The sequence below is a fragment of the Pseudopodoces humilis genome, chromosome 23 (assembly GCF_049639895.1).
Source record: "Pseudopodoces humilis isolate 2021_Gansu_Grassland_sample_001 chromosome 23, ASM4963989v1, whole genome shotgun sequence".
Lineage (NCBI taxonomy): Eukaryota > Metazoa > Chordata > Aves > Passeriformes > Paridae > Pseudopodoces > Pseudopodoces humilis.
This window is the reverse complement of record NC_142222.1, coordinates 5864366-5879180: the sequence shown is the minus strand read 5'-3', so window position 1 is coordinate 5879180 and position 14815 is coordinate 5864366. Positions and strand designations below refer to the sequence as shown.

Genomic DNA, 14815 nt, shown 5'->3' with positions numbered 1-14815 from the left:
TGTTTCTAAACAGGCTCATTCCTCAGGACATTCATCTCAGAGACATTCTGCTTGCTAGCTAGTAGGAAAAATAAAAGGAATATAATCTTCCTCCATAGGGTCATCCAGGAAGCTCCCACACACCCATTCTGAAGTTCTGGCACAGAAGGAACCCACATCCCTTGCAGCGCTGCAGGGGAGACTGGAGAACACTGATTTATCTCTACAGGTTTTCAGTCTCATCTGTGATCTGTGGAAACTCAATACTGCTGGAGGGAATTTGGATTAGATCGAGCTGGACCTCACCACCTCCAGCTGTCAGATCTCAGATTCCCTTCTTAGTGTTAATGCTAAAGGCAAAAACCCCTCAGGTACAAGAGAGTTTAATTATACTCCACACACTTGGTGCATTTACTAATCAGTTATGTGATCTCAGGTTACTCTGCGCTGAGTCACAACAGTGTTTCTCCCAATAAATTGTGATGCAGAGGGTATAAAACACAGCACAAAAAGTCTGTGCAGCCCACAAAAACACACAGCAGAACAGCCACACCTGAAAAACCTTGGATCCAGCATGAGGAAGGAGAAATGCTACAGGAAGGAATTAAAAACAGAACCTAGAAAATAACAGGGAGAAGGTGACATCAGTTAACTTAAGCCATGTGGATAACAGAAAGATTGGCAAGGAATCTATTCCATGGGTTAAAAGTTACCTTAGAAGGTCAAGGATGGAAAATATTTGGAGAGAAAGGTTGTTCCATTCAAATATTAAAAGACAGTAAGGCTTTAGATGGATTTCCTCTTATGTTTTTCTGCTAATATTTACATTCCTGAAGAAAAGCAAGTGGAGGGATAAAAACCAGGAGGGAAGTAGTTACAAAATAAAGTGTCTAAAGATAGTCAGCTTTCATTCTGCTTTCAGCTGCTGCCATCTCGTGGTCTGCTCTCCCTCTCCTGGGCTCAGCACTCCCAATGCTCCAAGGAGGAGCAGTCATTATATGTGATTCACAAAGGCCAGAACAAGACAGCAGCAGGAAAAAAATAATAAAAGAAGGTTTTTCCACAACCTCAGAGAGCCTTTGGCCACTCCTCTCTCCCCTCACTATTACCTACTGCTGGGTGTGAACAATGCTCTGCAGTAACAGAGTGCACAGAAATCTCATTTTGGAACCATGTTTTTGTTAGAACATGTGGGAGAACAGGCTTCTGAGCTGCATTATACCCAGGTTAACAGCAAGACAGGTGCTGAGGACTGAGCAAGGGCAGCAGCCCAAGGCAGCCAGGCCCCAGCTTTATATTCCTCCAGTCCTGCTTCTGCTGAGCTTCACGTGCAGAAATGCAGGGTGAAAAAAAGAAGGATTTGCCTTGAGACAGCTCTGGGAAGAAATGAGGGCTCCCTCTATGGAAGAGTCCTCTTCAGTAGGATCCCAACTGACAAAAGGCAGCCACAGGCACTTCAGACCCTTCTGTAAAATGAGATTAAAGACTCCTTCACAATCAAACTTCTGCAGGGCAACTGAACCATGCCCCTGTGAGGGGTTTTGGGCCATGGCCTGCACAAGACATCTCAGATAACTCTGCTATCAAAAGTCACCAGCCCACCTGGTGCCTCACTAGATACACACATATCAATATATCTGCAATGAGAAGTTTGAATTAATTCACCCAGGGGATGCACCTGCACAAAAGATCCCTTCATGTGAACTAAGGCCACATCCTGACAGCCAAAAAAATACAGATAAAGGGGAAAGAAGCTTGGCTGTGCACCTACAGCACCTCAACAGGATTTCAATGCCCTGAACATCCCCAAAGGCTGCTGGTTAATTAACACAGAATAATGCCATTAATCCAAAAATGTAAGGAAAAAAAAAAAAACCCTCAAAATGTTTCTGACAAAGGTCACCTCCAACTTAATCAGACATCCTTATGATGAAGGTGATCTGAGCCCAGAGAAATATGCACCCTGATCTCTGCACAATTATGAGGCAATTAGTGAGCCACAGAAGATGTTCCTCTACCAACACCCAGCTAAAATGCTTAGAGTTTGCTCATGTGCTAGAGGCAACCAATTACAAAGCCATAATAAAACCCTTCTTGAAGACAATTTTTCAGCTGCAGCCTTTTTTAGCTTCTGCTCAAAATCCTCATTTCTCAGAAGAGAGAACAAGTGTGGATTTCCCATCTCAAAAATTCTGCTTCATTAAGTATCTAATGTTGCCCATTTCCACAAGCCATCAAAAGAGGAGAAACATTTATAATATAAATATGAATGAGCTTGGCTAACAGGGTGTAATGATTGAGATGCACCATTTACAGAGGAACAGGCCATCAGAATAAATCCATCTGTACCATTCCTTCCAGCAATCTCTCTTTTGATAGCCAATACTGATACACACATTTTACTTAAAGAGACCTTCCAGGCAGGACTGCATTCTAAGGAAAAATACCTTAATAAATACCAACTTGCACACAAATATAACTTATCTGGCAAACACAATTCAAGGTCATCAGGAAGTTTCACATGGAGAAAGCAGCAATGAGGTGGATGGTTGGACCAGGAAGATGAACCTTAATTAGAGGTGGATAATTCCTGTACTTTTGAGGGAACCACTGTGCCCCAAAGGCACGAATTCCAAAGAGGATCAACTTAACTAGAGGGAATGTCCTTTTCTACTAAAATTGTAACAATACTAAATATTGTATTAAATCAGCTCTAAAAGCCTCACACCTTTGATAAAATCTCTCTGCATACACCCTTAAAAAGCAACAATATTATACCCCATCTACAGTACAACCTGGCAAACCAGCACAGAGAACACCAGCTACAGAATCCTCTCAAAGCCTGCAGATCTGAAAACACACTCCAGGCCTCTCCTTCATCAGCACCACTCCTCCAAACTACATTTTCCTGCTGTGACTCCTCAGTTTTGGAAGGAGCAGGTGAGTACAACATGAAGTAGGTACTCTGACCCTGCACAGCTTCAGGAGAGCTGTCCCAGCCCACCCTCATTATCACCAAGGAGCTCATGAATTTTCCTGATGTTTTTTTAGGAAGCCCTGTGCTACTTTTGGAGGTTTATTTAGCAAGTGGAGCATACATTGCCCTTTGGTTTTTTTTCCTCTTCTCTCCATTCATTTAAATCTATATTAAGTTAATGCACTTTTTAAATACATATCTGTGCTCTCCTGTCAGCCAATGGTTCATTTACCAAACCACTGAGTTCCACAGAGATAACAAGCACAGAGGACAAGCAAGACCTTGTTATTTCTCCTGAAGTATCACATCTTTTCAGCCAGAGCTCTTCACCTCATCAGAACAGAGTTGGAATCCAGGCTGGGAGAAGAGGAGGTTCTGTCCCTGACCTCCACTGCTGCCTGGGAGCTGCTGAATACCAGGGCCAGCACTGAAGTGGAACTAAGAAACCCAAGCAAGTCCCTTCAGAGGCTGCAAGGCACACCCTCCACATTGAATTGGAACAGCAGGTGCTCCTCTACAGGCCTCAGAGCTGCCTAGACAAAGAAAGCACCTTCAAGTAGTCATCAATATTCACACAGAAGCCTGGCATAAAAAAAAAAATAATCAGGGAGGCAGATAAAAAGAGCAACTTGTAAAAGAGCTGGGTATCAGAGAAAAGAGGTGTCTGTATCTCCTGAGAGACACCACCAGACTGCTGCCTGTGACAGTCAGACACCTCGAGTTTTACTGTCTCTAGAAAGTCTTACAAAGAGCACTCAGCAGCCTTCACTCTCCTGCTAAAGGGGACAGCACCTTATCACCTGTACTTGGTTTAGCTCAGGTGCCCAAAGACTACAGCAGGACAGAAATTGTGTGATTTGACTCATGCACCAGAGAAAGAGCTGTTAAACCCGCCTTAATAATGTGAGATTATTTCTTTAACCAGAGTCCATTCCCTAAAAGAGCTAAAATAGTAGCACATTCCTAAACTCTGATTTAAACTGAGCTTTCTTCCCTGCTAAGGGTCAGAATGATGTTGGTATGCTCCCTGGATTCCAGCAGGAAACAGTATTAAATGAAAGGATGATGCAGTGAGGCACTTCAATTCCTTGGCCATTACCTTTTAGCCACAAAATAATAGCAGGAGACACCTGGCTTGGAAGTGGACCCTTCATCAAGCATAATTAAATGCTGATTTAGTAGGTAATTTACTCCTGTGAAATTCTTGGTCATGATCTCCACCTCTCCTCTGACGACTCATTTAACTTTATTAAAAACATTAGCATTGATTTTCTCCACTCATTACAAGCCAGTGGATTTATCTGCACTAGCAAATGAACTCATCCAAACTCTTATTCCAAGAAGAGCCAAAGCCTGCAGGAAAATAAGAGCTACAAGCTGTCACCAAGGCAGCAGCATCACATACTTGCTCTTCTGACTCACCTGGCCAGGAAGTTACGCTTTTGCAGCATTCAAGACAGGCAAAAGCCCAAACAGATCAAATAACAGAAGATATTTACTGTTTTCTGAGCCAACAAGTGTTCTCTAACCAACAAAACCACCCCAGTGCAGCAGCTGCAGTGGAGAACCTTTCACATTTGTGACTGACGAACAACACAAACTCAAGCAACATGCCGGGAATACGTTACCATGGGATTGGAGTCTGCAATCAGGTCACGCAGGGAATCCAGGAATCCTTGGTCCTCCACCATCTGGGCATTGATGTCGTGCAGCTTGGCCACGCAGACAGCTGCGGTTTTCCTCACGTAGGGGTCCTCATCCTTCAGACACTTGCGCAGGGGCTCGCACAGGTACTCTGTGATTTTATCCACGCGGATGCAGCCCATGGTGCGCACGGCCAGGGCGCGGATCAGGGGGTTTGGGTCCTCACAGTCCTGCACCAGAACATAAACAGATCTGCACCTGCAGCCAGAACCAGGCTGCTCTTAAGCAGCATCTCCCTGATTACATGCTAAGAGCCGGGTAATTATTTCAGATCAGGGATAAAAGGGCACTTGCTGCTTCACAGAAACATTTTACACTGTCTCAAGATGCTTCCATCTTGTAAAATTGTCATCTAGGTGTCCCTTTATTCTCCCAGCAAAGCTGCTTTCAACATGATCCAACAGCTAAGCTGGAGAGGCAGCTCTCAGCACCCAAAAATCTCACCACAAAGTAATTTACTGATTTCCAACCTTCCTGGTTTAAAGGAGCAAGAAATAAAATGGGAAAAAAGCAACAATTAACACAATGCAACAGTCATCAAGGCCTATTTCTTAAAAGCCAAGCACAAACACCCCTTAAGTTACAACAGATGAAGTACTAAGCAAAGGCTAATCTAGAGGCGCTTTTCTAAAGAGGAAAAAGGCAGACAGGAATACAACATTTCCTACTCCAAGCCTACGTAGTTTTCCATGAATCCAATCCATCTACATCTCTGAGCTCCTCCAAAACCAGCCTGTAAAAGGATGGCTACAGAATGACACACAAAAGCATTTACCTCTCACTGTTCAAATTTCCAGCAGCTGAAAAACTACTTTTAAAGCCTGCAAGAGAAGTGACACATCCTACCATTCCACACCTTGAACTGGGAAGTGCTGAGTTTGTGCAGACCAGCATCAACACCTGCTCTTCACTAACACCTGTCCCTCAACTTGCCAAAAGGGACACCAGGCTTTCCTCTGCAGTGCATGAGATGGAAAATATCATTTTGTTAGTCCATTCTAACAGAACTGCACTTTAAAGATAGAGAATATTCTTTCCAGAGAGGAAGACAGGGACATCTTCTCTGGCCAGAAGGAGAAGACCTCTCAGCTTAGGTCTTCTCACCTCTTTCTGCCTCAAGAACCACAACAGAAACTTGAAACCCAATCCTGTTCCCCAGTGTCTCAAATTTTACAGCACTCTGAAAGGAGTCTCAAACTTCTTCTAAGCACTGGGTTTTATCTTGCACAACATGGGACTGAAATAACATTTCCCAGATAAGGAGAGGCAACCCAGCAATCAGGCTGTTGTTTTTCCAGTGAACTGTCTCTCAGTTTCACCAGAGATAAAGGTTTTCCACACAGAGCACAGCTGTAACATTCAAACAGGAAGTTTGATATCCTTGTCTCAGATACTACAAAGGCTGGAAGATGAAACAGATAAAGTCTGCTTTCCAATACCAGAAGTTGGTAAAATAACAGAAGCAGCTTTCCCTGGAGCTCTGTAAGTGGCTCACAGCCACTTAGAGGGCTGCTGAAGTCATCTCTGCAATAACCAGGAGGAACAATTGAGAGAAAGGACCCAGATCTAGTGGATTCAGCACCCTCCTCTATGAGCCCAGCCCCAAAGCAGAGATAAAGCTCCCAAAAGCTGATGGACAAAGAGATGTGCTGGCAGCCACTGTGCTGGAGCCTTTCCTGATGTGCCAGGGGAGCAGGTTACCTTCACAAAGCTGTTGACAGCCATGATGGCCATGTCTGGCTGGCTTTTGGCATAGTTCATCAGGTACAGGTAGACCAGCTTCTTCAGCTCCAGGTTGTCAGTCTGCATGCAGTTGACAACATCAGGGAACAGAGAGCTGGATACACAACACAAGGATAAGCAAGGATGGAATCAGAGAATTGTTTAGGTTAGGAAATGGCAGCAGTTCCCGCAGCACTGCCACAGCCATGTCCCCAAGTGCCACAGTTAAACACCTAAAATTCTTCCAGGGATGGTACCACTGCCCAGGGTAACCTGCTACAATCCCATCTGAAGCTCCCTGGCACAACTTGAGGTTATTTCCTGTCATCCTGTAACTTGTCAGCTTGGAGAAGGGACTGAGCCCAAACTACACCCTCCTGTCAGGGAGTTCAGAGAGGGAGAAGGTCCCCCTGAACCTCCTTTTCTCCAGACTGAGCCCCCCCAGCTGCTCCTCATCAGACCTGTGCCCCAGCCCATTCCCTCCTCTGGACATGCTCCAGCCCCTCAATGTTCTCCTTGTCATGAGGGGCCCCAAAGTGACCCCAGGATTTGAGGTGTGGCCTCACCAGTGCTCAGCACAGAGGGACAATCACTGCCCTGGTCCTGCTACACGACCTACTTGATACAGGCCAGGTGCCATTGGCCCTCTTGGCCACCTGGGCACACAGCAGCTCATGTTCAGCCACAGCTGACCAGCACCCCTAGGTCCTTTTCCATCTTTCCAGCTGCTCTTCCCCATGCCTGGAGTGTTCCATAGGTTGCTGTGACCCAAGTGCAGGACCTCACACCACTGGCCTCAACCCTTGGGCTCAGCCTGTCCAGATCCCTCTGCAGAGCACTCCTGCCCTCCACCAGATCCACACCCCCACCCAAAAAATAAAAAACAGAGGTTGCATAGCATGCAAAGGGGACAGTAACAATATCAAGGAAGCCAGAAAAACTGCAGTTCCACTTTAAGCACCCTGTTGTTTAATGAAAGGTCACCTTCCCTTTCAAAGCAGTTTGCAATGGCATTTATAATAATAATTTAACCTCTTCTATGGCTTTAACATAGGAGGAAGTGAAAACTAATGCCATTTCCTAAATGTGTTTTAACTGGGGAGTTCACCAAGCAAGAATATTCTACCATGCTGGGCCTGGAAATGAACCCACAAGAGGAAAAAAAATTGCTTTAAAATATTTTGGTCATGCAGGACACTTATGAAGAAGCTGCCAAATTTCAGACTAGCAAAGTCCAGAGTGATTAGAAGCTTAAACACTGATAAGCTGGGTTTCACTCAAATGTCAAACAGCCATCTGTAAGCAGCACTGCAGAATAACACAGGAAGTAACACAAAGATTCTGGAGCATCTAGGTTTGCTGTGTGGATCTTAAAGGTGAAGGGTAAATGCTGCTAAAAGATTAGGGTTTTTTTCCCTTTCAGTTTATATGTTCCTTCATTCTGTGATGAAGTCATGATGCTGAATTTGCAACCTTATATTGATTTCCGTGGCAACAGACCACGCTGCAGTGAGTCCAGAATTACTGACTCTCTAGGCTCCAGGAACAGAAGCTGGGAGGGAGAAAGCATTCACTCAAAGAGGTTTTTCTGATTCTCTCAGAAAACAGTATTGGGGACAGTAAACGCCAGTGTCCTTTAGCTGCAGTAAGACACAGGTTCAGTTTTTAAATCACCCATTTTAAAACGCAGCTTAAATTTATGCTGTGCCAGATAAGACTAAGAAAAACTTTGTAACACTAAAATCCAGGACAGCAAGCAGCAAGAAAATATCACCTGAAGTGACATACAAAATGGCTGAATTCTGGGTATGTTTTAAATAAAAAGGGCTCTTGGCACTGAGCTAAACCCACACTGAAAACAGTTGTTTCTCTTGCTTTCAGTGACAGCAAGGAGTTTGAGAAACCTGTGACTCAGGCACAGCACAGGCAAGGACACAGCCATCCTCACCAAGGTGCCAAGGAGCTGTTCCATGGACATCTGTCACCACACTGAGTCCCAGGAAAACTTGAGCTGCCACAGGTACAAGCTGCTTTTACCTGACATCCTTCCCCACGGTCATGGCTGCAATAACTTTCTTTACAGCTTCTTTCCTCTTCTCTTTCTTTTCATTGTTGAGTTCAGCCTTCAGTTCAAAAATCTCTCCTGGGATGAGACAAAAAAACAGATTGCACCTCTCAGGAGAAGAAAAAGGTCTTGTTTTAGGGATAATTCAAGAGTGAATTTTTGCTTTCTTGGCCTGTTATTGCCATAAAACTGGTTCAGCAGCGCTTGGAAGCTGTCAGACCTTGTGGAGAACATGGTTCACTGAAAAACAAAGCTGCAACACTCAAGGGACTGATATGACTACACCTTGCAGAGGAAAATGCCACAAACAAGAACCATACTGCGTGTGGCAGCTCTCCCACCTCCCGGACACCAAATCACATCCCTGGAGTGTCTGTTTCTCTGAGGCAACCATTATATAACCAGCACGAAAAGCTGCTTGGAGATGCCAGATTCGTGCCTGCAAGAAACAAACCAAGCTAGGAATTTTGCCCAGACTTTTAAGTTTTGCTCATCGTTGCCTTCTTCCTGAGAAAGTTGGAGTGGAGCCCAAATGCTCTGGTTCCTGAAACAGGACAGCATGTGTTTAGTCCAGTGGAAAAAAGCTAAAAAGACAGAGCTACCATTAACAAAACCTGCATGTAACACAGCCTGCCTGGATTTCAAGGCTCACAAAGCAGCCTTTTCCACAGCATTAATTTTTCCAGATATGACGGTGTAGAAAGCCAGTTCAGGCTGGGTGACCAAAGTGGCAGTCAAGTTTATAAAATAAAGCAACATGTGCAAAAGGCTGTTTATCAGGCCTGTTCCAGACAAAGCCAGTGGTATAAGAAAGATAATGCTCCCCACAGACAGAAAGCTTTCCTCAGGAAGGACAGCCAGCAGTGTTCCCACTGGGAGCCACAGCCTCAGCACACGTTACAAATACCAAAATATCCCCGACAAAATTCTAGCACCAACTTTCCATTCCTACTCTTGCTCAGAGCAGCAGCACTAATTAAAATCTGACACAGAGAGACTGCCAGGGACTCCAAAAAAGAAGGGAAGCTGCTGCAGTGCAGAGACCACTCGTCATCCCTCCTGCCTGAGGAAGAGCCTGGCATTACTCACCCACAGCTCGTGCCCTGGAGCGGAGCTGAGCCGGCTCCAGCTCTCACCCAGCCCAGACTGGCTCCCTGCAGCCAGCCCACAAAAAGCTGCCTTTAGCTCTCAACTTTCTGAGCTGCTCCTTCGAAAGATGCCAACTGCATTAGCTTCATTTATGAGCTCATTGTGAAGCTTAATGACACATAAATAGATCAACAATGTGGGTTTTTTCTCTGGCAGGCATTCAGAGGGAGCACTCAGCCATTTTGCAAAGGGGAGGTTAATGCAAACCAGTTTCCACATCTGCTGGAGAACAATCGGGCTTAAATTGCACTCAGCAACAATGTGTTCAAGAACAGGTCAGAAAATCTGCCTGGGACAGTCTCAGCAGAACAAGCCCTGCTCTGAAACAGCTGAATGAGTAAAATAATCCCAAAGAGCCTTTCCAGGCATCCCATTTTTAAGGGCAGCAGTTTGTCCTGAGGTAAGGTAACCACCACACCTGCAGAAAAGGCAGAGGAAAGTCAAACAGAGCACCTGCAGCTTTGGAGAAAATGGCAGCAGGAAAACCCATTATGTTTGCTTGATGTATATATCCAAAATATTAAATTCTTCACATCAACTTAATCCTGTGATGCCCAAATTGACAACCATCCTTAGTCTGGCACTTGTTAGCCCATAACCAAAACTTTGTCTCTGGCCAGATCTGCACTCAAATCCCAATGTTTTGCTTTCTGATCCTTGAAAGAGGAGCAATTTGGGTCATTTTGTGCATCATAAAAACGTATAATATCCCAGTTTTGTCTTTTGTCACCATGTGACCTACTTTGAAAGTTTCTCCCTGGATGATTAAGAAGAGAGAAACAAGGACAGAGCTACCAGGAAAACACAAGTTCTCCTGCATGCAGTTAAAAAAGCTGGGTAAAAATAGCCACCCACCACCTCCAATCCACTGCACCAGCTCAACACCAACCTTTTTTATTGGTCGTGAAGTATTTGGAGTCCGTCATGGTTCCAGCTCCTTAAAACACCTGAGAATATGAAGAATAAAAAAAGAACAAGTCAGCTCCAAATGTTGTTTGGTGGCAACAGCCAGTTTGTGAGGCAGGAACTCGGAGCAAGGACGGTTGGTGAGTGAAGGAGGAAGCAAAAGCTTCACATCCACAGGCACGAGTTCCCCAATCTTCATCCTGCACCTGCTGCTGGCATTACTTGGCAAAGCCAGTGATTTAAAAGGCTTGGTAAAAACACAGCAGTGGTGCTCAGCCCAGCTTCCTAAATTCTCCTTCTCAGCAGGCAAAAGGCATTTTTGGAACTCCTTATAACCAGCAGATGCTGGTGTGCTCTGCAGCTGGCTTTCCTGGGTACACAGATTCATTTTCCAAGGAAAAGCACATCCAGTGTCTCGCCTGGCAGTGAGAAGTCCATGTTTCAGACAAAGGAAACTGTCATCTCCCCCTAACGATATCTGCCTGTGCTGCATCTTGATGGAAGGCACAATTAACCCCACTTGCAACACCCACCCCCAGGCCTTTCATTCCTTTCCCTCCTTTTGTTCCCAGCAGATGCAAAACAGTGGTTTTTTTCTGTAAAGAAAAAACATTACTTTTCAGTTCTCTCAAGCTTGAAATTGAAATATTTCTCTGCCAAGATCTGACATCCCACCTCTGAGACACATACACAAAGCTCATTATTTCAGTGCTGCTTTTTTTTTATTTTTTTTTTAATTTTATGGACAGGATGAAAAAATGCTGTTGGATCAGCAAGTGGTCAGCAGAGCCACGAGAGTGGTCTCACCAGCACTTCTCTTGCTCCACAGAACTAAATTAATGCCTTGGAATACAGGGATTGCCTAAACATATGTGGATATCCATAATTTTATTCTTACAATTGCTAGCTCTGTGACAAATGTGAAACAATTTTCACAACAAGCAGAGGAATGGGCAGTTTTGCTGCTTTTAATGAAAGTCTGTATCACTGCTAGGAACTATGACCTTAAAACCATCTCAAAAAGGATTTTATCATTTCTTTCCTCCTTTTTCCATTTTTTTTGCCCCAATTCCCCTTTTCTTACACATCCTTCCATGACCTTAAGGGCTGCCAGCAAAGCAGTAAATCATCTGTTCCCTAAATGCTGCCTATCTTGCCTCTAAGCCCTGCAGGTCTTGCTGGCTCAGCAACAAAAGGACCAGCACAGCTTTGAACTCCAGGACTGCCCAGCAGTGCAATCACATCGCTGTTCTTTAACCCCTGCCTACTTCATCCCTTCACCAACCCCAATGCCATCACCATTCCCTTTTCCCCCATCCACCTGGATCAGTTTAACACCCCAGCAGTTGAATTCCCAGCAGCTGCTGAGGGGTAATGCCCCAATTTCCACCCCTTTCTCGTGGGGTCATCCTGTCCAATTGCCAAACATCTGGATGAGGATCAACCTGTTGCTTTTCCCAGTTTCCTGGAGCTGCTGCCTGCCCTGTGCCTGTCTGGTTTCCACCTCATCCAATTAGACTGAATTACTGGGTTTGGTTTGATTTCTCTCCCTTTCTGCTCCTGCCAAGCCTGGAGACAACTCTGGAAACACATTCCTCATGCAGATGAGGTTTAACCTCCTTCCAAAACAGAGGCTGGGTTGGGAAAGCCACATGAGCCACAACGAGTGCAATTTTATGAACAAAAATCTCACAGCCCCCACCCCCCAAAAGCAGAGGCTGCTGTGGAGCTTGTTTTGTAATTAAAATCAGAGTCTGTGCTCAGCTGCAATGTTACTGCTGACAGAGTCCTTCAGGTTTGAGCTCAGCTTAAAAGGAGGACTTAAAATGTTTTTCTCTGCCAGACTATTTGGCACAGTGCCATGCAAAAAGCACTGAATGTGGCCTCGATGTTCTTTGTTTGCATTATGTGGGGATTTGTCATCCAGGGTCACATCTCAACTGAGCTGCTCTAATACAGCTTTAACTGGGGCCAGAGCAGCAGATTAGAGAGAAAATCGAGGGTGGGGAAAAAAACCCCTACCCAAACACCATAAACATCAGCCCAGCTGCACAAAGCTACACACGGAGAGGAAAGCACCCTGCTGAATTCCAGAGATGGTCATTAAACCCCAAGTGCAGGGTTTTTTGTTGTTTTCCTTTCAGATTGTGTTTTCTCCTTTCATATACTTGGAAACATGAAGAATCCTAGAAACACACAGACAGGGCCAAGCACAGCTCATGCCTCTCCAGCCTCCTTTGACAGATGTAAATGAGAGCTGACTTAGGTCAATAACCAAACTGCCCTATTCCAAGTGCAGCACAGGATAAAGCTCCTTTTCTCACAAGCACACAGACTGCTGCTTCATGTGTGTCAGAGCTTGCTTTGCACACTGTTCAGAGACAGCCTGCCAGCAGCACTGGGTATTATCTCATCACTAACCATCTCAGCATGCTTTACAGCAAATGGAACCAGAACAGATATTTAAAACACTGCTGTTTGTGTGACTGCAGAAAATGCCAGCTCCTTGTACACAAATCTAAACCAATGAGAGCCAAGGTAAATTAGAACCATGAACAGTCTTGTATTTTCTGAAGAAAAATCTACTTTAGACTGCCCCCTCCTCACTATTTTCTGTGCCCAGCAGTTGCTGAGATGGAAGCAGGTAAGAGGTGCACAAAGCTGACAGCAAAAGGCTCCTCCTGATCCAACCCCAGCAAACAAGAAGAGATGAAAAAGAAGAATTGCTCCAGAAAGCTCCAGCAATGCTAAACGCTACAAACTTAACCTTTCAATGTAGACTGAACCAAAGCAAGATAAGCCTCCTCAGCCCAAAACCACACAGAAAACCTGACCCTGGGTCTGACCAACACCTGCTTGACCCCACACATGACTCCAGTCAGCCTGACCCGGTCCCCAGCACTGACCCCACACAGGAGGGTGGCAGGTTTAAGGGCTTTGGGATTGACCTAAGCTCCTGGACATTGAAACCATCAATCCCTAAATCTCTCAAGTGATCCCTGGTTTAACTCCAGTGTAAGTGGTGCCTCCCATTCTTCCTGGAAAGCCTTTCAAGGAGCTGCACAACCCAGGTGTGGCCCAGAGCCACTGGAGAACCAGGAAGATAAACACAACAGTGGAATGTGGATGGCAGAGGGAGAGCTGTGCCTCCAGCCCCGAACTCGTGCTGGCAAACCAAACACCCCCTTGGTGGTCCCCATTCCACCTGCTCCTCCATATCACCTCCCCATTCTGTGGAAGCCCCATCCCAGCTTTGCTGCCAGCCCATCCCACATCTCCTGCAGGACTCCCAGCACCGACCCACATCCCAGACTGGCATCCCAGTACCTCCCCACAAGCCCCCTGCCCACCAGCCCTTCCCCCTCAGCACCATTCCCCAGATCTCTCCCAGTACCCCCAGTCACAGGAGCACTCCCCACAAATCCCAGCTCCCCTCCCCAGCACTCCCAGTCCCAGCAGTGCCCACCAGTCCCTCTGCCAGCACCCAGTCCTTATCCCTGCCTGCTCCCACCAGGATCCCGGTAGCTTACTGTGCTCATTCCCATCCCACCAAGCCCCATCCCCAGCAGCTCCACTTCACCCCAGGGCCCACTGATCCCACTCCTCACTCTTGCCCCTCCAGCTTCTCTGCAACCACCTGCCCAATCCTCCCAGTGGCCCCCCATCCTCTTCCAGTACATCACCAGAGCCACTCCCAGTGCCTCACCAGCGACTCTTCCACCTCATTCCAATTCCCTCTCCCAGGATCACCCACCTCCCCCCAGTACCCACCCCCCAGTGCCCCTTCCCACCCTAACCCAGGTGTCCCTTCCCACCCTATGCCAATCCCCCCACCATCCCCTCCCAGGGCCCTCCCATCACCCTCCAGCCCCTCCCTAACCAGCATCTCTCCCCGCCCTATCCCAGTACCCCCCCAGTACCTCACACCTCCTCCCACCACCCCTCCCCACCCTATGTCACCCCCCCACCACTGCCCTCACCGCTCCCAATATCCCCTCCAGGCACCCCCCCAGCCCCTCCCAATTCTCCACCAGTATCCCTCCCCACCCTATCGCCGCCCCCCCTCCGCGTCCCCCTCCAGTGCCCCTCACCCCCTCCCCGTATCCCCTCCCGGCGCCCCCCCCACCTCCCCCGGTGCCCTCAGCCCCGGCCCCACTCACGGACCGGACTCACCGCTGCGGGGGCGGCGGCGGAACCGGAAGCGGAGGGGCCGGGCGGACTCGCGAGCAGCGAGATCGAACCCTCCCCCGCCCAGAGCGGCCGCGCCCCGCCACCATAGAGCGGCGGCAGCGGGCGGAGCGCCGGCAGCCCGC

General features: G+C 46.9%; 1 protein-coding gene across 4 annotated transcripts in view; it reads right to left on the bottom strand.

Moving 5' to 3' along the window:
- The window catches only part of AP2B1 (adaptor related protein complex 2 subunit beta 1), a 75191-nt gene extending 60423 nt beyond the window's left edge, over window positions 1–14768 (bottom strand). For 2 of the 4 annotated variants that reach the window (XM_014254992.2, XM_014254994.2), the window contains exons 1-5: window positions 14676–14768; window positions 10486–10543; window positions 8420–8525; window positions 6362–6497; window positions 4585–4830 (exon numbers count right to left, since the gene is read on the bottom strand). In XM_014254992.2, the coding sequence (XP_014110467.1) occupies window positions 4585–4830; window positions 6362–6497; window positions 8420–8525; window positions 10486–10522 (525 nt within the window). In that variant the 5' untranslated portion in view covers window positions 10523–10543; window positions 14676–14768. The other 2 variants (XM_005525834.3, XM_088066116.1) reach the window with 2 other exon arrangements.
- Window positions 14769–14815: the final 47 nt, after the last annotated feature.